Raw genomic sequence first — 22,322 nt, 5'->3', positions numbered from 1 at the left:
CAATACTATTTGCAGTAGTATTTATACAGTAGTATTAGGTGCTTAAACTAGTCTCATGCCTGAGACACCTGATACAGCATGGTCTGTACTTGGGTCTTATGCTCTTTGCAGTCATTCTTCAAATACTCTCTGATGTGTTGCTTGGGACTATTCTGTTACAGCACAGTTGAATGAATGGTCTTTGTTTAAGAAGAATGAAACCAATGGGTTTGGGATATTTTTTAATAAAATGAGTTCTGGAGCTGCCTGAAGATGTGTGGGAAGAAAATATGGCTATGGCTCTCCTGAAAGCCTCCAATTTTAAAATGTCTTCAGTGCAATATTTTTTTGTATTGCTGTAGGATTTCTGTGGGCTGCTGAGGTTGTGTTATCTCAAGAGCATGAAGTGCTATTTTGAGCAGGGATGCCTAGAATATCGGCAATACCTGTGGCTGGAAAATGACTTGCAGACATTGATCTGGTTAGGCACTGTGTTCCTCTTTCAGGTTCAGAAGAGAGTGTGTTGGACAGTAAATCTGATCCTCAGACCGTTGTGCCCGTCAGGAGCTCTCCTTGGCTGTCTAAGGGATCTGCACTGGCACTCCAGACTGCCATGAGTCTCATCTCCATGACATCCCCTCGGAACTTCCAGCTGCACAGCACTGCTTTGGCTCCGTCCTTTGTGGAGTTTGACATGTCCATGGAAGGCTATGGGTATTGCTGCTGTTGCTTTTATTTTAGCTGCTCTGGGGTCTCCAAACCCTTACTCTGAGCACAGTAACCATTCACTTCTCTCTTCGTCCTAATCTATGTACCCTATGGCTACCTTCCATGCAGCAATGTTGCCAATACCTTTTGTTACTGTCTTATTGCTGGCAGCCTCCTCTCTGCCTTGCTACCATGATCATGCAGTATCAGAGGCTACTGGTGACCCTCAGGGATGATTTTCTTTCTGATGATGGGTTCTTGCTTGCTTTTGTATAGGTGTTTATACCTGCCTACCTTGGCCACTGTCACGGGATCCAGTGCAGACCAATCTGTCTCGGGAGGGACTGGCACAGGTAAGCACTGTGACACACCTACAGCTTCTGGGAGCACTGACTACTCAGGCCCAGTGAAAATATTCAACAGCTGTAAGAAAGGGCAGCTCATAAGCTGTGTGCTCCAAAACACTTCTGTCTCTGTTTCCCAGACCAGCTCTGAACTGTAAAGCTTGTACTGCTCAGCAAAATGGGGGAATTGGGTGCAGCTTCGTACTGTGATGAATGAATATTAGCAATACAAATTGAAAGCAGGCTTCTAAGAAAACAGTCTTAGCCAGTAAGAGTCACCTGATTTTAGGGTGATCTGTGGAAGGAATAGTATCTTTCACTTAATGGGATTCTCCTATACAACAAAATACTCTATTGGGTGCACTGGGAAATGGTTGAACCTTTTGCTTCCTGAGTTTTTGTGAAATTTGAGAACTTGTTTCTAGCTCAGAGATTGCTAATTCATCTGCTCCACAGCATGGAGATCTAGTGCTCATTTCCCATCAGTCAGCTTTAGGCGATTTATACATGTGCACAGAGTCATATGTGCAATCTCTGTGATATTGAATGCAGGCAATGGAGTCCAACAGAATAGAAATTAAATTCCATAATCTAATGATGGTTCTTCCCTGGTATGGAAGAATGAAAAGCAGTTTGCTAATGGCTGCACAAGGAAAGCAACTTGCTTAATGCTTTTTTGTTCCTGTCTACAGGCAGCAGGACGTTCCCTCCCTCCAGTGGCCTGACACTGTCCTGCTGGTTCCTGGTGAGCAAGTTTGGCTTGGTGCACAGCAGCCACCCACTCCGCTTCCTTACCATTGTGAGGCACATGTCAAGAGCAGAGCAAGAATTTGTTTGCTTTTCTGTAAGCTTCTTCCCACAGGACCTTTCTCTGGTCATTTCTACAGAAGAAGTAGAATTCCAGCCACTTGGTAAGGCTCTTTTCAGTTAAGTTGCAGTGCTGTGTCCTCTTGTTATCTGGAATTTTTCATTAATAAATTTCCTCTTTGAAGTACCCAGGATATTAATGAGATTTCTCTTCAGTTTTCTTCTTGAATACAGTCATGATTGTAATTGTTGCCAGTGTTTAATTTTCAAGTTTGCTGTAGGCATTGTGAATTACTGCAATATTCAATTGAAAATTTTTGAGTGTCTCTTATATTGTGGAGTACAGTTTTGGAGACTGGGTATGAACCATTCAGTTCTGTATGACACTAAGCAGGTTTGGAGAGTAGGACTGAGGATTTGGGGAGTGATCTAGCATCCTAATGAAACAACTAATTTCCTCTCCTTACTTTCAGAATGTTTTCTGTTTTGCCAGTCTGTTAATATTGTTCCCTGTTGATATTTATCCCTTTTTCCTTACTGAGTAGAGTAGCTGCTTCAAATGTAAATTTGATTGAGTATTCCAGAGGAGGTTGGAAATGATGTGGGAATAGTAGCTGGGACTTTGATGAACAGCTGACATAGTGTGAGTGCTCTGATTGCTTTAGATAATGATAAAATTCCAGCTTACCTTTTTTCATAAAAGCTACAAATTAATATAGAGACTTTTATCATCTCATGGATCTGCTAGGGATTTTTTCTCTGTGTCAGCTAACTCTGTAAATACACAGAGGGGTTCTCCTCTTAGTGAATATGCTGGGTTTGTCCTAGTTCAGGGCAGGTTTGCAGCATCAAGGCAGACAGCAGGTGTTATTTGGAAGGGTGCCATGTTGCATACTGGAGGCATCTTGAGAGCTGTGCAAGTTGTAGGTCCTGAAACAGACTTTGGGCAGTATTTTAAAGACTTTAGACCTAATAGCATCAAAGCACACTGTACACACAGTGTGTCATGTTCTTCCTGTCACATCTGAGAACTGTGTTCTAGAGGCAGGTGAAGATGAGAAACTTTTTGTTGACTTATCCCTTTTTTTGCTGTTGCAGATATTATGGAACCTGAGACTGAGGTCCTAAATCCCTCTCCATTTCCAAGGCAAGTCAAGTTTGGCTGTGGTAAACTTTTGGTCACTGGCCAATGGCATCACCTCACAGTGACAGTTGCTAAGGAAGCAAAGAAGAACTGCATTGTGTCAGCTTATATAAATGGCCAGATGCTTGGCTCTGCAAAGGTAAAGGCTCTCTGCATAGGTCTTGTGCCTGGCTTTGGCCTTGCATTGCTTTTCATTTCCATCTCCCAATACCATGAGATTTCAGTGATTATCTGAGAAACTCAAAGCATGTTGATTTACGCTTTTAACACATGCCACTGTGCTGGGTGTGAATGGAGTCAGAGATGTGTACAAAACAGGGAGTACTTGCGCTGCTTTTCAGAACTATGTTCTCAGCTTATACTGATGCTTTGAGCTAGCTCTTCTCTCCCGCTTCAGCATGTAGGTAACCAGGGCAATTTGTGTGATGATGCTCCTCTAGATTTGGGGATACCTAGCTTGCAGGTAGCTCAGGGTTATATTGCTGGAATTCATTTATACCCTTAGGTCAACATTTTCTGAGTTTACTAGTGATTCAGAGGATTTATCAGTTTAAACCTAAGATCTACAGAGGTTGTCAGCTATAAAAAGTGTACTTCACATCAAGGTGTGGCCAGAGAGCCCTAAATCAAGGATGACTTGGATTTAGGCTAAAACCTGCAAAGATGATGAGTTACACAGAGAGTCTCCACTCCTTCTTTTCAAGAAAGCTCTTGAAAGTGGAAAGGTCACGCAAAAATAAGCTGCTGTGACTGGTCAGCTCTTTGCTGAATCCAAAGGTGGGAGGAATTTCCTCAAGAATCTTATTTGGTCATGTATTATTTTATATCTTATTTGATCAAGCTGTCCTCTTTCTCCTACACTCTTAGAGCAATCAGTCAGTGGTCTTTTTCTCACTAGCACACTAAGCACTCAGGAACAGATAGGTGTTCCTCAGGGTTAGTTGTTCAGTGTGTGAGATGATATCAATTCATGACTTCATTGCTAATATTGGTGTACTGGCAGTTCCCCTAATATGCAATTTCTTGTGATTTTTGTCACGCAGCAGTCAATTCACAAGTTGGATGAAATAGCAGGCAAAAGTAATCCAAATGCACCTGAAGGGTTCATAATCTACAAGATAAATGAGAATAGCCCCTGGTTTCTATTATTAATATCATTATGCTCCTGGTTTTGCAGTTAATCTCTTAGTATTTCAGAGATCTCATTTTTGGATTTTGAATGCAGTGTAGAAAATGCAGCCTGTTCTTTCTATTATATCTCTGGTTGGTGTGGTGGATTTTTGGTTTTTGAGTAGAATCCTTTTATGAATTGAAACTTGTGACCTTGTTCTCCTTCTTTTTGTTCCCATGTTTCAATTCAATCTCAGCATGTGCAAAGCTCACTGTTGTAAACACAACCTGTTTTAATTCCAAGTATTCTCTTTCCCATACTTGAGAAAAATCATCTGTCTTATAAATGTCTTTTGGGACCTATATCCATTTCAAGAATGAAAATTGAATTCATTTTGACTTCCTTCAAATGAGACTGAAAGTCATCAATAAAACTAGGCCTAAGCATTGCAATTGATGAAAGAATTCACAACAAGTGTGTTTAACATTCAGTGAAACAGCTCATATGAATAAAATAATCCTTTAGTAAACAAAAGATTGTCCCAGTGTTGGGCTCACTGATTAATGTAAGTCTTCATCTTGATATGTACAGTGAAGAAAAGATGGCCTAAGAAGTTAGAAATGGATGAAGGCTGTTAACAATACTAAAGGCTATTTTTAGTTGGTGGAGCTGGAGTGGGGTGTGTTACTGTGCTGCAACAAGTCTAATATTATTCACTGAAGTGTCAACTCCTGCCTCTTAATATTGACCATCCCTGTTTTCTAAATCTCAGTAGTCAGAGACCAGTAAATGCTTGGAGTCTCCCATCCTAGCAACAAATTATTAAAGACAGGGCTAAGCCCCAAAGTACAATATAGTTTCTCTTTACCAAAAAATTCCAACTACTTCCTCTATGGTTAAATAAAATAGACTCAGTTTAGGAGGCCAAATCATTATTCTGGTACCCAAAATAAATGGCCCTGTTTTCTAAACAATGTTAGTTCTGCTGAAGCTAACTGATGCAATTGGACAATCTACACTCTTCAAACACTGCTTATTCTCCATTAATGCCAGTACAAAGTAACTGTAACTTGCCTTTCTGTGTTGAATGTCCCAGTCAGGGTTATGAAGTTAGGAAAGGGAATATTTCTGGAGTCAAGACAGGGTTTTCTTTGCCAATACTTGCAATTGTTTTTACTGTGTTTTTGGAACAATAATTGGGCTTAAACATTCAAAATGCTTATGTTTACAGTACTTGAAGTCCAATTTCTGAATGGTAGTTAATAATTGTTGTGGTGGGTTGACCTTGGCTGGATGGCAGGTGCCCACCAAGCAGCTGTATCACTCCCCTTCCCAGCTGGACAGAGGAGGGAGAGTAAGGTGGAAAATGACTTGTATCTTGAGTTTATTAAAGCAGAAGTGAGTTTTCATGTGCACAAGCAAAGAAAAAAAAAAAAAAAGGTTTATTCTCTACTTCCCATCAGTGACTGCTGTTGAGCCACTTCCTGGGAAGCAGGCCTTCAGCACATGGAGCACTAGGAGGTATAGGAGGCAAGCATTGTAAATAATGAATTCCCTTCCCTTCCTCCTCCTTTCCTTAGCTTATATGTCTGCATTGATGTTATATGGTATGGAATGGAATATCTCTGATGTTAATTTGGGTCAGCTGGCCTAGTTTTGTGCCCTCCCAGGATCTTGCCCAGCCCCTTGATGAGGGGAATGTTGGAGAGCTGGTGCTGCCAGCTCTGCTCAGTAAGAGCCAGAGCTCTGGCGTGTTACCAACCCCTCTGTAGCTGCCAGGGCAGAGCACAGCACTGTGAGGCTGCAGGGGCAGAAGGAGCTGCAGCTGAGCCAGGCCCAGTATGATTGTGTTGCACAGCTGAGACCTCAATGAGCAAAGAGGTGGCAGGCAGCACCTCACAGGGACAAGGCCCCAGGGCACCCTGAGTGCACTGGATCCCCCCAGTGAATTCCTCCTCTGTTGCAGATGCAGTATCTCCAGCCTTTACCAGGTAGCTGCATTTCCATGGATCCCTCTTCCTTTGTTGATGTCTATGGGTACATAGCCACCCCTCGGATTTGGAAACACAAGTCCTCCTTGACCTGGCGCCTTGGTCCTACACACTTGTTTGAAGAAGCCATTTCTGTGGAAACCATGGAAGTTATTATTAAGCTTGGCCCTCAGTATTGTAGCAACTTCCAAGCAGTACAGCTTCAAGGTATGTGACAATTCTCATATCTGCCACTGTTTGTTAGGACAGTGTTCTTTCTATTCTTTTCATCTCTGTTAGTGTTCCAACTGTGTTTAGAGATCACTCAAAAGTCTGGAAAATGGCATTACTGAATGTTGTCCAAGATTGTAGTGAGATATATGAGGATCTTGTAATGTTCTGTGAATTGGATAGAAGGGTAGGAATCAAGCAGCAGAGAGAGATGAAGAGTAAAGAGGGACAGCATGTCCTGAGTTGCAAGGTTGTGATTTCTGTTGGACAAACATTAAAGCAGAAGCTCCAAGTGAGACATTCTGCATTAACGGGGGGAAAAAGGCAGAAAGAGAACTATGGAGTTTAATTGCAAATGCCTGCAGAATAAGAGAGAGGGGCAGGGGAGTAAGTTACATTCAATTTAATGAAGAGGCTTTTTAACTAAAGTATGCTGTTAGCTTCAATTATTAAACAGACAGACAAAACATTTCAGTTATTGATTACTCTTTGTCCAACAAGTAGTGCATTCCCCTCCATGCTAGAGCTTGGGATGATATGGGATGGCCATTTCTCATTTGAAAACAGCAAAATAATCTTTCTTGGTCATGCTCCAGCCTAAAAGAATACAAAAACACTGGCTGAGAGTACTCCTTCTGACAGAATGCTGTAAATATACACAAAAAGTTGCAAGTCAAGTGTGGGAAGGAGTTATTGAGAGAGAAATGGTGTCAAAATACAGCTCTGAAATAAAAACATTACCTGTAGGAGTCAGAAGGATTTGATTTTTTGAATCATTGCAACTTTATGAAGTCTGGGGGCTTGTTTTCAGCGTAGTTCTTCCCAGCTGGACTTCAGTACTAATCACAGGTTGTGGCCATGTGACTCTAGGGATGCCCTGTTTAGGGGAGATCACTGAGCAACATATAAGATGTGATCTCCTAATTGTGAAATGATCTCACTCTCTCTGCACTCTCCCTATTTCCATCAAAACATCCAAAGAAACTCAGGCAAATGGAAATTTTGACTAAAAAGTTTTACACAATCCCTCCAAATACTACAATGAGGGTTTTTTTTTTCCCTTAAAATGGGTTTTTTACCTTGTTGCAAACAGCAGTGGGAATTTTTGGCAGTGGTGTGTCCTGTCTCTGCACTATCTCATTGCTTCTTGTTAATCAGCTGCCATTGTACAGAGGCTTAGTCTGCAGACCAAGTGCTGCTGGAAGGGAATTGGTGACACAGTCTTGAGGCATTTTATTTATAGTCAATCTTCATGTGGTGTGTGAACTAATTTTTTGCCTAAAAGGGCAGTGTTACCAGCATTAGTAAACAGTTTTGTAAGTCAGCTGTTTTCCCAGTCTATAAAACTGTCAAAAATACAACATGACTTTTTTTTAATAAGGATACATATAGTTTTTCCAAGTGTGAGAATGAATAAGAAATTCTTTAAAGAAATGCATAAGAGAATTTCATACTAAACTGCTGAACCTGGTACTATTGAGAAGTTTCCCAAATGTTGTGAGTTGGCAGCCCTGAACTTTTGTCTCTGCTCTCCTTCCACACAAATCTTTGCTTTGAGTACTCCAATAAAGTTCTCAGAAGGCCTCTGAAATGTTTTCTGTGTCCAGAAAGTTTGTTTATACTGTGTGGACAGAGAGAGAGGTTTATTATGGACATTTCTGAGCTCCATGAGATGTTATGAGGGGATACAGAATCAAGTCAAGGCAGTTACCAGGGGACACAGCCATGTGTTGGTGATGCAAGCTGCCATGGTCTGTGTTGCAAAGGGTGAATGCTTTTCCATGGTTATAGTTAAGACAAAGTAAAATTATTTCCTAAACATTTATTTCCTCCAGTTATTTTTCACCTGCCTCTCTCCTGTCTTGCATAAGGCACAGTGAAGTTCCTTCAGACATTCACAGCCTTTCTTGTTTTAGGTGAGGACCAGTGCAGTGATCGTATCATCGCACCTCTGGTGGCAGAAGAGAAGATTTCTTTTGGAATCAATGCCGTGTGCTCCTCTCTCACTACAGTCCAAGATATAAAGAGCTCTTACAATGAAGTGGATGGTCGTCTGATTGCCAAAGAGGTCACAAATTTCCCTTTCTTAAACAAGAAATTTTCTATGGCTTCTAATCAGTTTTCTAGAGCCAAATTTCTGACTTTGTCTTGCCTGTGTACCTTCAGAGATTTATTTTTTTTAACTTCTTTTTCAATTCCTTAAATTTGTTCTACTTGTAGGTTAATTTTCACCTATTAAAAGCATTTTTTGAAACAGGAACAGAAGCCATAATTTTCAGGTTTTAGCATAATTTGTTTCAGTCTGTGTTTTCTTAATGTCTTCACAGGGACTTTTTACATGCTATTCTATTGTTTTTCTAATACCAGGTCTATTGATATATGAAAGTAGTGGCATTGAAGGATGTTGTTGGTGGGTGAATATTTGTCCTTACAATCAACTTTTTATGGAAAAAAATTGTTTTCATAGTCTAAAATTATTAAAATAATCTAAAGTATTGGAGCATAAATTTTTTTTTAGTGTCCCTGATACTACTAAAGGTTTTCCTGAAGTGCCTTTTATCTGTTTCAGATTGGGATTAATTCTCGGGACAGTTCAACTCCAATATTCCTGGCTAAGAATATTGCTGGACACCTCTCAGGTTCCTTGAGGACTATTGGGTCAGTTGCTGTGGGCCAATATGGTAAATGCACTTGTCTTAATGTTAATATTCTTTTAGGAGTGAAGCTTTATTCTGTGCAATAATAGATTGTCTGTGTGACCACCTGGTAGAGTAACAGTGCAATTTCCTAGGGGTGAGAGTGTTCCAGTCCTCCCCAGCAGCCACCAGCCTGAACTTTATTGGGGGCCCTGCCATTCTCCTGGGTCTCATTGCTAAGGCCCACGATGACCACACCATGTATGCAGCTGTCAAAGTCCTCAACTCCATCCTCAACAGCAGCCCCTTGAGTGCAAAACTGATGAGGCACATCCACGGATACCAGGTAGACACACTTTTGTTCATTCATCCTGGTTATAGTCTTTCCCTTGTAGATATTTACCCCCAAATTTATCAACGGGAATGAACCAAACATATCCTGACTATAGCCACTTGTGGTTGGAACTTAGCAAGTTAGGAGGGGGGTAGAGGACGATGCTCTACATCCTGTGTTCACAGTTCCTGGGAGCCTCTGTAACAGTTTTCTGCTGAAGGAAATGTGAGGACAGATGCCTCTTGGTCAGACATGATTTAATACAATAAGTAAGCAAGAGCAGCAGATTTGTGACTGACCCACTCTTCACCTTTTACCAACACACTTGATCCCACACACAAAAGACCACTTCTCAGGCAGCTTTTCTTCGTCCCCTTGGCTCATCCAGCCTAAGATTGCTCTTTACAGACTGCCCAGTGTAGGGCTGATAATGAGTTCCTATGGCTCAGTCTTCACTGTGTATGAGGAGTTGTGCTGATGTAAATAAGTGCTGTCTGAATTGCATCGAATAGGTCGGTTCCAAATTCATTTTTAAACCTGAAAGCTATGCAGATTGAAGATTTTGGTTGTATGTAAAGTATAAATATGTAATATTGGATGGATTGAGGCTCAAGTATGAAGTTTCAGTTTAGTATCATTTACTTTGTGCTGTGTAGGTGAAGCAGAGAACTCTGAAGGAACAGACAAAACAGACAAGACTCTTTAATATAGAAGGTTCCAAACAAGACCCTCAACATTAGGGTTTCATTAATCATTTATTAGAAACCTTCCATTTTCCCAACATGCAAATTGTTCATCAATTGATAGCAATTTCTATGAATATGTTTATCCCACTAAGCTACTGCTTGCCCAATGCTTTCCTGTAGGTCAATGCCTGTCTTTGTGTTGTGTATGAGCTGTTCTTTTGATTTTTTGCTAAATAGTGTTCTCTCCATGCAACTGACCATTATGTTGCAATGGAGTGAAGCTTTTTTTAAAAGCCAAGTAATATATGTGTCTTGATATGTATTTTCAAATTGATTTCTATTTTTCCCAACCTTCTCAAAATGTAATGACTTTCTGAACATTCTTCTCACAGTATGGAGAAATTGTTGGATAATCAAAGGTAGGCTCAGTTGAGAAACTGGCCATGTTTCACTAATGTTTTTCATTTGGGGAGGTAAAATTTATTATTTTTTAAATTAACACCATTTATAAGCAATTAAGATTACATCCATTGAGAATAGAATAGCACAGAACACTACTGTGGTTATTTACAGTTATATTTGTCTGTCTATTTCCATTCAACATAATATGGCACATATTTTCCTCCTGTTCAATGCCACAGAGTTGCCAAGCTCCTTCAAAAATTCATCCTTAGACTTTCTGCATGAAATTTTATGTCTGGACTGAAATCTTAATTTTCTTTATGATTCTTATGCAAAATGCATGCATGCATGACTGCTACATGTGATTAAACTATATGGTGGTCTTGAATTAAATAGAGATTTATACTTGGCAGATACTTATTCAGTATTCTCTTTTCAGTTGCTGAGCTATCTATTGAAGAGGAAAACTCGGCTGCTCAACAATAGGATTTTACAGTTAATATTCTCCCTAGTGGGCACAGCTGAGCTGGGCTTTGAGTCTTCTGTCATCAAGAATTATAGTGCATTCCAGTATGTTCTCTGCAACTTTGAGGTACAACTGTTCATGTTGCTCTGTGGGTTTGGCTGTATTAAAGATGGCTTTATAATACAAGATTTGGTTTGTTCATAGCATCTCCTGGACCCAATATTTGTGTGTTGTGCTTTTGCACACTGTGGGCCCCCAGGTCTGCAGGAACACTCCCAAGGGTCTGCTCCCTGGGCCTAGAACTGGAGCTGCAGCTCCCTGCACGAGCAGGGACTTCCCAGTGCCTGCAGGCTGCATTACAGAAATACTCAAAGTTTATGATGCTCTCCTCCCCAAATAGTTTTAACAGTTTCTCTGATGCAGCTACTGTTCTCACAGCTCAGTAAAACCTCTGCTTTCCTTTGTCTTTCAGCTTTGGATGAAAGCACCAGAAAATCTTGACCTTGTTCTTCTTTCCCATCTTGTGGAGATCTTGCAGTCCTCCAGGTATAAACTTCTGTTTGAATCAGAAACCTGAGGGGAAAACTCATCTGTAACCTGAAGCTGGAACTCTGAGGGGGATATGAAGGGTCTAATCCCAATTGGAATCAGAGGATTCTGGGAGTGAATCATTCATGCATTGCTCTTTCAAGCCTGGGGTTAGGGATTTGATCAGCCCCTGAGATGACTTGGGGGACAGTCTGGGAAAAGATATCTGGTTACCTGGTTCATGTGGAACCACTGCTGTACAATGCAAGTTTAAATATCTGCTGGGGAGGGGAAATCTTAATGTTTGAATTGACTATGATTTTTTTTTTAAATATATTATTGAAGTTGTGTTTAAAATCAAAACACAACTCCTTTATCAATATTCTAATCATCTGGACTGGAGTTGAATGCATCTAAAGAGACAAAGCATGGCAGAGGGACTGAGTAAAGCTAGATTCCTACTTTTTTGCAGAGCTGTGTGATTCCCCTTGGTAAGTTTTACAGGAATAGAATTTTTTGCTACCAACTTGCTGCTTGAAAATGCAGTAATGTTTTCTTTGCGTTTGTTGGAATGCAGCACTTTCTGGGGGAGAGGGCAGAAAAGAAGAGTAGAACACACAAAGTAGTCCTCCCATCTCCATCACTGATATATGTTCAATTTGTCTGACTATGTTTTAAATGGTATAAAGACAGTATTAGAAGCCAAAAGTGCAAAGTATCAGTGCAACCTGAGAATCCTTTTAGCTGAAACTCTGCAAATTTTGTCATTTCCAGTAGAAACCTTTAATAGTCCCTGTGTTTGTTTTTTTTACAGAGATGCCTGTCAGAATATTGCAATTGCCTACCAGGTGCAAATGGTGCCCAAGCTTGTTTTCCTTTTCAATGATCCTGAAATCAGCAGCTCCAAGATCACTGTGGCCTGCACTATCCTGTCCCATCTCTTGCAAGGATACTTTAATACAAGGGATGTTCTCAGGTAACCCTCAGGGTCTATAGCTTTTCCTCAGATTGCAGATGAGCTATACTTGTGCTAGTGTTGGAGAGAGCTTGACAGTCGAGCTTCCCTCACCTTGTCTTTGGTAGAATGCCAGATCTTTGGCAACTGCAGGATCCCCTGGTGAAAAATTGATGAAAAATGTTTTCATTCACTCCAACCTTATATTTGTGTGAAGATGAATATGGTGATTCCTGTTATAATGGTGGCACAGACAGTTCTGTAGGTATGACTGGGATTACTCAAATATGTACTTAATATTTAGTTTCATTAAAGCCTTGTCCCTAAAGTATCACTACAGTATTACAATTTGGCCCCAAAGAGCAGTGTACCTAATCCTGTTGGTTTGGCTTATATCCCAGTAACAATCCTTTTTGTTCCTGAATTTCAATCAGTTATGTTAGTCAGGATTTCATGAAGCATTGCATTTAAATCCTTGTTTGCTCTTCACAAAATGCAAGAACTGCTTCATTTTATATTCACAGCCTAATTGTATCAACCTGTAACATATCAACTGAGGGAGGTCCACATAGTGCTGGCTGTAGCCACCTAATTCCCAGGGAAATGCCCTGCACAGATGGAAGCTCTGTTTCTAAAGCTCTATTTTTAATAGTTTAAAAACAGAGTTGCATGTCAAATCTGTGGACTCTGCCTTTTGCTCTGTTGGAGAGTATGAGCACCTCTAATAGTTAACTGTGGAGTAACCTAATACATGAACTTGGTGTTTTCCAGCTCTTCTGTAACTGTGTGCCCCTGGATATATGTTATCTATATGTATATTCCTACCCTGGGCTTGTAGGAATTAGCCTGTTCTTTTTTCATATAGGTGGTGAGACAGGTGAGAATTGTGGATTTAGTGTATCAAATTTGTCGTGTTGTAAGGAGGTGAATGAGCATTTTTTCGTAAATAATCGTGATTTATTATTCCATGGTAATACGATTAGTTTTCAGGCCCATGGATGCTGAGAGTGGACAGAGACAGCCCTCTGTCCCTGTCCTTCTGGCCCCAGGACAGCAGAGACTGTAACAGGCTCTCAGCAGCACTGAGAGGTGCTGGAGCTTCTGCTGGTCCCAGATTTGGGCTTCCAGAGGGAATTGCTGTGTGGGCTTTTCCTGCAGAACAATTGGTGTTCTGTCCCTAAAGAAATGTCCTTCTTGTGGGCAGGAGGCGATCGTGCACTTTCACTAAATGTGTATATTTCACATTAATCTTTCTATCCTTAGAACCAGATAATGTGTCAAAGCAAACTACAGGTGAAAAAAGGAAGCCAGTCCCCCTTACAGTGGACCGGCTAAAGTTTCTCTGTTCTCCTCTATATGCTTGGAAGCCAAGTGGTAATAACAGTGAAATTACAATGCCACAGGCTGCTCAGAATCTTTCATATAAACTGAGTGCTTTACTCAGTAATCCCTTCCTCTTGGTGAAAGACATTTAAAGTGGAGAAAACGTTTCCATAGCAGAATATATTTTACTTTGATTTTTAGATAGTTTAATTGATCAAAATATAAGAAAGATAAACTATTAGAAAGCATCCAAAGAAGGGCCACGAAGATGAAGAGCCTTGAAGGGAAGCCAGATGAGGAGATCTGAGTTCACTTGGTCTGTTCAGCCTGGACAAGAGGAGACTGAGGACAGGCCTCACTGCAGTTACAGCTTCCTCTGAGGGGAAGAGGAGGGGCAGGCACTGATGAGAATGGCCTGAAGTTGTCAGGGGAGGTTTAGGCTGGATATTAGAAAAAGGCTCTTCCCCTAGAGGGTGGTCAGGTACTGGAACAGGGTCCCCAGGGAAGTGGTGACAGCACCAAGGCTGACACAGAACAAGTGTTTGAACAATGCTCTCAGGCACAAGTGTGACTCTTGGATTGTCCTGCTGAGGGACAGGAGTTAGGCTCTGATGATCCTTGTGGGTACCTTCCAACACAGCACAGTCTGTGACTTTTTAATTTACTTCCTAGTTTATGAAGTTTTCATCCTATCTCTGAAATGGTTAGAATTTCTAATGGTGGTTCTTTAGTCACTGTTAACCTGTATGCAGCTTTGCATATAATCTCCAAGTAAGTAAATTAATTTCTTTCTGTTGACCACAACTGCTTCACTCTTTCTCTGCTAGGATTGGATTGTTCCTTGTTTACACCTTGAAACCTTCTTCTGTGGATGAAAATCAGATTTACATGGATAGTGTGGCTGAGAGGCCCACTGAAGGTGAGGGGTTGCCTTTAGGGTATGAGTTGTGATAGTTCAACTACAGAATTTCCCTCCTCCCCCAGGACCTAATTGCAATATTAGTGCTTCTGCCTAATTGCAATATTGTTGCTTCTGCCTTCTGCTGCAGGAAGAGACAAAATTCAAATTTCTTCATATGGAAAGGGACAGGCTGCACTGAGGTGACCCTTTGCTCTCTCTCTACCAATAAAGCAGCAGTACTTTTGCTGCATTGTTCAGAGCCAACACAATGCTGGATTTCAGATATACACAGAGAGAAAGGACATTAAATTGAAATCACCCCAAACCAACCTACTAGGCTGTTGCAAGGAATAAAATTTCAAAGGACATTCTGGATTTTCTGTAAACACTTACAGTTGTAGCAAATAATAATGAGGAGCTCTGCACCTCTTAAAGTGGCTATGTATTTGTCAGGTTCATGTGGAGGAACATCCAGTCATTTGGCCCTTTCACTGGGATCTTTCAGTTGAGGTTTTATTGTAACTGCATCTCTAAACAACAGATCGTATTGAGGTGACAGTGGGAACTGCAGTTTGTAAATAGACATCTCAGCTGGGCAATACAAGTCAGATTGCCTGTTTTATATTTCTCTCTCTAGTTAATCTGAGATATTGTTCACCATGCAGTGTTAATGAGTTTTAAAAGAGAGGACTTGGGCAATGTAAGCACTGGTTGTTTATTATGTTAGCAGGAATCCTTATGTCTAAAATTTGACATCTGCATCTTTTTACTCTGCAAAAACCAGATAGAAGTATTTCTATGGGGCTAATTGGGTGCAAACAAAATTGTTCATCAAAGCAATGGAACAATGGAACATCTTTTGTCTGTTCTTTACTCTTTATTGCTTTCTGATATTTGTAGCCTTAAACCAAACATCTGGAAGGACAATCTGTCTTCGAAACCAGCTACTGAGGATGCTGTTAGATGTAATACGCTCAGACAAACTTCAGCTGTCCTCTGAGTAAGTAGAAACATTTAGGAAGTTAAGTGTCTCTGTCTCCCAGATTTTTCATCATCCTGGTGCTTAACCAGGACTAAACACACCGATAATATTTGAACTTCAACAAATACTAAGTAAGAGCAGACTGGATTCAGAGACTTTTTTGTCAGTGATTTATCTGGCATTCACACAACTGTGTGGTCTGATAACACATCTTATATCCATTTTGGAAAAAGTCTAATGTTTTTAGAAAATACAGTGAAGGGGGAGCTTGGATATTGATGCTTCTGCTGCATATCAGAGGTTGAAGAGACCCCGTCTCTGAAATCTGTCTCTGAAAATCAAGTCAATCTAATGTGAGATTACTTGCACAGCTATATCTTAACCATGAGAATGCCATTATTATAATTTTGCCTTTCATAACTGAAAGGCAGATTTCATAGTGCTGGGAGCTGTAATTGTGCATTTTTATTAGTTAGCACATCTTGGACTTGAAAATTTAAACCAGAATTTTGAATTTCATAGCTTGAAAAATCTGGTCTGTGACGTCGTTTGCCTTGGTTATTGATACACACTCTCAGAAGGGGCTTCACATTAATGAACTGTTTCGCCTGACAGCAGTAGAAGGTTAGACATAGCAGGAATTGAATGACTTCAGCTGTGTGGATGAGCCTGTGGTTACATCTTTGTGATTCTCTAAGGGTGCACCTTTAATGAGGTTTTATTTTCTAGAGAAACATGAGGTTCTAAATCACTCCTTTCTGTCTTCCATTGTTTCCTTCCATGTGTTTTCATTTACCTGTTTTTCCTAGGGAAAAAGAAAAGACATTTTTGGCGCTGGGGCCAGACTGGTTTCTGCTGTTCACACAGAGCTACCTGCACTTCAGCACAGTTGTCCTGGGAATCAAACTGCTCCTGTGCTTCCTGCACAATCATTTGCTGCTGAACAAATTCAAGGAGGGGATAGTGGCTGGGCGTTGGCTGGAAAACAGCTCTGCAGGGTTGAACATCCTAATGGGTATGTGCTGTTTACCGTTCCAAAACACTGCCTTTATCCAGCACAGTGATAGAAAATCACTGTGCACATGATAGGAGGATTCCCACTGATCTCAGTAGACCAAGAGTTCAAATTACTTTCTAGGGCAAATTTGTCCTGGTACTTCAGCATTTCTGTGCTGAAAAGTGGAAGGCATTACTTCTCCCTTGCAGGTAATTAGCAACTCTGATTAGATGGGCCTTTTTGTGTTGCACAAAATCAGGCTACCTGATAACCCTGTAAGGTGTTCAGATGTCAACTTGTTCTGAATTGTTTCTTTAAGATTTGTTCAGCCTGCTTTTTTGATAATTAGACCTTGGGTTCTGAGAAAGGGAGGAGAAAGGAAGAAGAACAATTCAGGGAGAAAGCCCTTTAACAAAAGTGATAGTGGTAAAAATTGTTATGTTAGTCTGGAGGTGTTTATTAAACTGTTGATACTGCAGCCTAGCAGACTACTGTGTTCTGGGACAGAGACAAGGATAAAATTATGTCAGTAATCCTTCTGCTGATGTGACATTCATTTTTAGACACTTTCATTTTCTTTTCCTTTAAAGATAATTTAAAAAGTCGTCCTCCAGTGCCTGACAATGGCTACTTCTTGATTTTTGGATTTTCTGTATTGCAAAGATGTCTCACTGATCATGTTCATATCCCTGAGATCTACTTGGTTGTGGCAGAGCTCTTTCTGGCAACTCCACCATCTGAACCACCTGAAGCAGTCAAGGTATGAAAAAAAAAATAGCAGACAGGCACCTGAAGCTGCTATTGCATTACTGTTTTGACATTTTATGCCCTTTCCCATGAGATGATTTTCAGGCATGTCAACCCTACCTGGGCTTTGTAATAATAAAAACTATTCATACTTTTTAAATTAAGTTAATTAACTTTTATTTAAGAAAATTTACATTCAGAACAACCTTGTTCATGCAGGTGTTAAATGTTACAAATTTAATAGGAGAGGAAGGAACTGCTGGAGGTAGACACCTGTTGGTTTTGTTCTGATGTAGAGAGAGCAGGCATTTTTCTTGATGTGTCATGTACAATTCCCATCTCTTAATGAAATCTTTCTTCTTGTGTAGAAAGATCTTGAGTCTATGTTGCAGTGGATCTTGCAGCACCACCACAGAGAGAATGTCCTCAAATCTGGGTTGTGTGCAGAGGCAGCTGTGTTACTGCTGGAAATGGTTAGATTCACTGTGGACCAGGTAAGTGTCTCATTGCAAGGACAGTGCAGTGTGAGTGGCTGAATAAAGAGCCCAGGTGTGAGAGATGCTGGTGACAGCCTTTGCCTGTAATCCCTGTAATCCCTAGTCCTGCTCTGCCCTCAGAGAGCAACACTGAACAGGGGCACAACTACTACTGCCCTGGGTATGTAGCACAGGATGTGATGGGCTCATGTTTGAGAGAGACCAGAGGCACATCTTGCCCTCAGCAGTACTCAGTTTTTTAATTCTTGATGATGACTCTGGTTGGGTCTATCTTCAGTCTGCAACGTGGGGTTGGCTACTGGTGCCTTGTATGAATTTGTGGCTGGGTCATGCTTGCTTAGGAATACCTGAAGAGGAACAAAGATAAACTTTTTAAAAGATAAGTTTTTATAAATGAGAGGAATGCTGCCTTGACCAGATGCACGTTTGTCTGTTCAGCCTATTGCAGATGCAGAAGCCTCCTGGGCGATTGCCTATCCGGGGAATGTTATCGAGTTTCTGTGCTTGATCTATCACAGTTATACACAGGACCCTGTGTGGCACTGTCCTGACTTCTTGAAAGCTTTGGCTATGATTGCTTTTCATTCAGGATCACCCAAGGTATGTGCACAGGAGCCAGCATAAGCCCTTCTGACCAGAGATGGGTCACTAGGAGGAAAAAAAAATCAATGTACAGTAGACTGAGTGCAAATGTATTGCTATCTGCTTTCACAGGGTGGGTCTGAAGGCCTCCTGACCCCTGATGGTCCAGCCATTGCTGAAGGGAAAGGCTGTGCTGATCCCTCCTCTCTCCCGCTGCTACCACACCCTGCCAAGAAACAAGTGTGGGATTTTGTGCGAGTCCTCCTGATGGACAGTCTTCTCAACATCCCAGCAAGCAAACAAGGACACCCCCTTGAGCTGCTTCTCGAGGTTTATCTCATCAGCAGGCTTTGCTGTTCTACCTTGCACTGGGGGTGGAAGGACAGGACATATCCTTCTAGTGACCTAGTAACAAAAGTGTTAACAGTGATTAAAGGAAAGGACTTCTCTAATTCCTCTGCATTAATGTGAACTAAGAAAATGCTGTCCCTGGAAAACAGAAATTTTTCAGGCAATCTTTAATATTAAAGAAAAGTGTGAAAAAATATCCTTTTCCTTAGTAATACCTGCTTGTCATCAGGGCACCCCTTGAATTTGAGAACAGAAAATGTCACTTGGAGCATCCTGTGTACTGATTTTTGATATAACAAAATCTCAGTTCTCAAATAAAAAAATCCTGTCTCCACTGTAAGTACAGATTAATACAAGCTGTAACAGCTGAGTCTGGATAATAGATTTCAACTACTCAAAGCACTCTAGAGAATCAGAGTAGTCTGAAGAAAGGGGAAAATTAAAAATTTAGGATTCAGCTCCAAATTGTCAGTAGTTCAGGTGTCCCAGGTGTGGGTTCTGATGCAGACTTGACTTAGTAATACGGATAGTAATTACTAAGTTATTAGAATAAGTTTGACTGCAGTTTTAATGACTTAAATCCTCTTGTGGAGCACCAGCTCCCTAAAGTTTTACATATACTCTCCTGAAGTTTGATACAGTTAAAATAGAGTTTGGATTTCTGGTTGTCTGAATCCTGGGAGCTCAGTGCCCCTGACCACAAGACCTCTTGGGAAGCACTTGTGAAGCAATTCTGGCCCTTTACAAAACCTTGTTTCTTTTCAGTGTGCAGAGGGTGGCAGTGCTGGCAGTCAGCTAGATGGTGTGGTCCTGTGTAAGAGTTCCTTGTTTTCCAGCTGGGAATGAAGTTCTGCCATCTCATCTGTTGTCCAGTAGCTGTCCACATATGCACTCTTGCTGAAAGTGAAGCTGAGTCAGATTTCCTGTTTTCCTGCTGTACTAATATGTGTGCCATCACTGTACAGGCTTCTCCAGAAGATGCCACCAGTGAGCAGAGGAGACTTTTTCAGACAAAAGTTCTGCTGTCTGCTATGGATGTCTTTCAGGTTGCCAGCCAAGGCGAGGGGAAAATGAGACCAAGAGGTGAGTGGTGAGAATCAGATTGTTTAACTCTTGCTTGAATATCATTGTAACTGGTATTTAGCATGTAGGTGTCATTGTTAGAAAGGTTTGGAAACAACAGCTAGAATGACAGTCCAGCTCAACAGGCTGCACTGTCCATTCTATATTATTGTGAGCCAGTTTGCATCAGTTATTGTAATTGTATAATTTTTCTGGAGAGCATCTTCCTTTTTCTTTTTGAGAAGAGATTCTGAATATTAAAAAGGGAGTATATAGAAAGAAACCTAGATTCATCCTTGAACGCTTCTGGAAACAGCCCCATTAACTTAGATGTTACTGCTCTCCTTTCTGAGTTGTTAGTTAAACCAGTTCTTCATTACAGCATTTTAGTGAGATTGCCTCCATCCTTAAGATGGGACTGTCATTTCCAATCTGAGTAAGGTGTTTCTGCTATACCTAGAGACTTGTTTTCTTAGACATGTCCCACCTCTGAGATATTATGGAATGAGACTGTTCCTTCTCAGCTCTGATAATCTCACATTTCACTTTTTTTTTATTTCCTCTTGTTCTGCAATAATCAACCCTCTTATATCCTCTCCAGCAAACACTGATCCTCATGGTTGTTCAGAATCAGCTGCACCGCTATCCATGATGAATATTGCTTATTTTGTTCAGAAGCTGGTTGAGAAACTGAGCAGCAGAATGTTTGTGGCTGATCCCAAGCAAATCCTGATCTTCATTGCCAAACAGATTATATGTGTGAGTCACTTTTCTTCTCTCCAGCTTCTATCAACATGATGTAACATGCTGGTTTTTTACACTGAGGTCATGATGCTGCAATTCTGAAGAAGATGGCTGTATTCCATTTGGTGATTGTTTTTATTCCTGTTTTTTGCAGGAGAACATAACAGCTGTAAATTATAATTAGAGAGAAATGGTGCAGCATAAAGAAAGGAGAGTTAACTCTCTTGTGACACTGTTTGCTGGCTATGTACACATTGCTGAACTAGGATAAATTAATAAATTAATCCCCACGGTTATGGGTACTTCAGCAGAAATACAAAAAATTTACAATTTTTATGTAACAGGTAGTTCAGGGGAAATTTGCTGAAAGAAGTTTCCAGCAGTTTAAATGAAATGGGAGGAGTGGATCCTTGGGGAGAAAGTTCTTTGAGCAAGTCAAGTAAACTGCTGCTTTGTGTTTTCACAGGTCTTAGAAAGCTCTGTTTCTCAAAAGGAGGTTTTCCTCAGTGCCCTGTACAGCTGCTTAAACAGAGCCATCCTATACTGCTTATCCAGACCTCAACAATCACTGCCTGAGCAGTTTAATGTCCTGAATACTCTCATTGTCCTGCAAGAGCAGTGGGACATTATCTTTGCAACTTACAACTCAAACAGTAATTTTGTCATCTGCCTGATGTACTGCCTTTGCCAACTGAACTCGGGCAGGTACAAGTGTTCATCTCATTATGATTCTTTATATTTGTGCTGTACCTGTGGAAGTGGATGCAGAGGGGGAGATATGTCACATAACTTAGGCAATTTCCAGTCTGGGGAATCACTCGAAGCTGAGATTGAGCTGGATCCAGCATTTCCAGCAGCTACTCACTTCAGAGTAGTAACTGCAGTTAACAAGCTTGAACTGATTTCAGTGGAGCTGGCTCACAAACAGCAAAATGAGCAGCTGGAAATCTTCCTGGGATGTGGGCTAGGATCACTCCCAAATCATGAGGGTGGCCATTCTCTGAGACATCTGCATGGGGTAATTCAGTGAGAGGTTTTGTCTGATCCACCAGTCATTTGTGTGTGGGTACATTTAAAGCATATATAAAAGTGTGATCGTTGTGTTATTGTTAGTTTGATCTAAGCCGCAATATCTTAGTTGTTCTGACATTGGGAGTTTTGTCTTCTGCCATTGGGTAGAGCTAGAACATCCATACTCACTCTTTGCTGTTCTTACAGATGTTGATATAAAAGATGAACCCTTGTTAATGCAAGCTGGGGAGTTACCTTGGAAGCTTAGCTTTGTGAAAAAAAAGCAAACATTGGCAAGTGCATTTTTCGCTTTAATGTTTCTTGCTTCAATGATAACCTTCTGTACTGCTTTGATGATCTGAATGGAATCCATTAATACAGTATCACACCAGAAATGAGCTGCACTTCCTGAGATCTTTTCTGGATGTTCTTATTCCAGTCAGATAATAATTTCCAGGCCAAACTCGTTGAGATGGGATGAGGATTGCTTTTATGGAGTTAAGAGCACAAACCATTTTAAAAAAACCTAAAATACAGAAGGGTTTATGTTATCCAAAAGCTAAACAATCCAGGGAATCAGAAATGTGGTATTTTAAAGAAAATCAGAAATAAAAATGCCAGCTGCCAGCTTTGCATACCCAAGGATTTGATTCTCCCATGATAGCAGGGCTTGTTTAGAACTGAAAGAGCTTTGTGTTACTATATATGCTTATAAATGCTATTATTGACAGCAGTTCTGTGAGAAAGTCCAGATTTTCTGGATACCTTAAGCAAGCCTGTTTCTTTTTTTTTTTTTTTTAAGTATTACTGCTGTACTGAAGTTC

At 40.7% G+C, this 22,322-nt stretch overlaps 1 protein-coding gene across 1 annotated transcript in view; it reads left to right on the top strand.

The window, feature by feature from the left end:
• The window catches only part of WDFY4 (WDFY family member 4), a 108,414-nt gene that overhangs the window by 25,882 nt on the left and 60,210 nt on the right, over positions 1 to 22,322 (top strand). The window contains exons 15-35 of the mRNA XM_054276966.1: positions 486 to 693; positions 964 to 1,040; positions 1,724 to 1,942; positions 2,937 to 3,121; positions 6,060 to 6,291; positions 8,211 to 8,362; positions 8,864 to 8,975; positions 9,086 to 9,276; positions 10,792 to 10,944; positions 11,291 to 11,364; positions 12,161 to 12,322; positions 14,452 to 14,543; positions 15,426 to 15,525; positions 16,317 to 16,522; positions 17,095 to 17,264; positions 17,620 to 17,745; positions 18,187 to 18,348; positions 18,463 to 18,660; positions 19,647 to 19,764; positions 20,345 to 20,502; positions 20,954 to 21,192. Of these exons, the coding sequence (XP_054132941.1) occupies positions 486 to 693; positions 964 to 1,040; positions 1,724 to 1,942; positions 2,937 to 3,121; positions 6,060 to 6,291; positions 8,211 to 8,362; positions 8,864 to 8,975; positions 9,086 to 9,276; positions 10,792 to 10,944; positions 11,291 to 11,364; positions 12,161 to 12,322; positions 14,452 to 14,543; positions 15,426 to 15,525; positions 16,317 to 16,522; positions 17,095 to 17,264; positions 17,620 to 17,745; positions 18,187 to 18,348; positions 18,463 to 18,660; positions 19,647 to 19,764; positions 20,345 to 20,502; positions 20,954 to 21,192 (3,334 nt within the window). The remainder of the gene's footprint in view (positions 1 to 485; positions 694 to 963; positions 1,041 to 1,723; positions 1,943 to 2,936; positions 3,122 to 6,059; positions 6,292 to 8,210; positions 8,363 to 8,863; positions 8,976 to 9,085; positions 9,277 to 10,791; positions 10,945 to 11,290; positions 11,365 to 12,160; positions 12,323 to 14,451; positions 14,544 to 15,425; positions 15,526 to 16,316; positions 16,523 to 17,094; positions 17,265 to 17,619; positions 17,746 to 18,186; positions 18,349 to 18,462; positions 18,661 to 19,646; positions 19,765 to 20,344; positions 20,503 to 20,953; positions 21,193 to 22,322) is intronic.

The sequence above is a fragment of the Melozone crissalis genome, unplaced genomic scaffold (genome assembly GCF_028551555.1).
Source record: "Melozone crissalis strain CALT ecotype California unplaced genomic scaffold, PUWL_Pcris_2 ptg000019l_1, whole genome shotgun sequence".
NCBI lineage: Eukaryota > Metazoa > Chordata > Aves > Passeriformes > Passerellidae > Melozone > Melozone crissalis.
The sequence above is the reverse complement of the archived record's forward strand: the minus strand, read 5'-3'. Positions and strand labels throughout refer to the sequence as shown.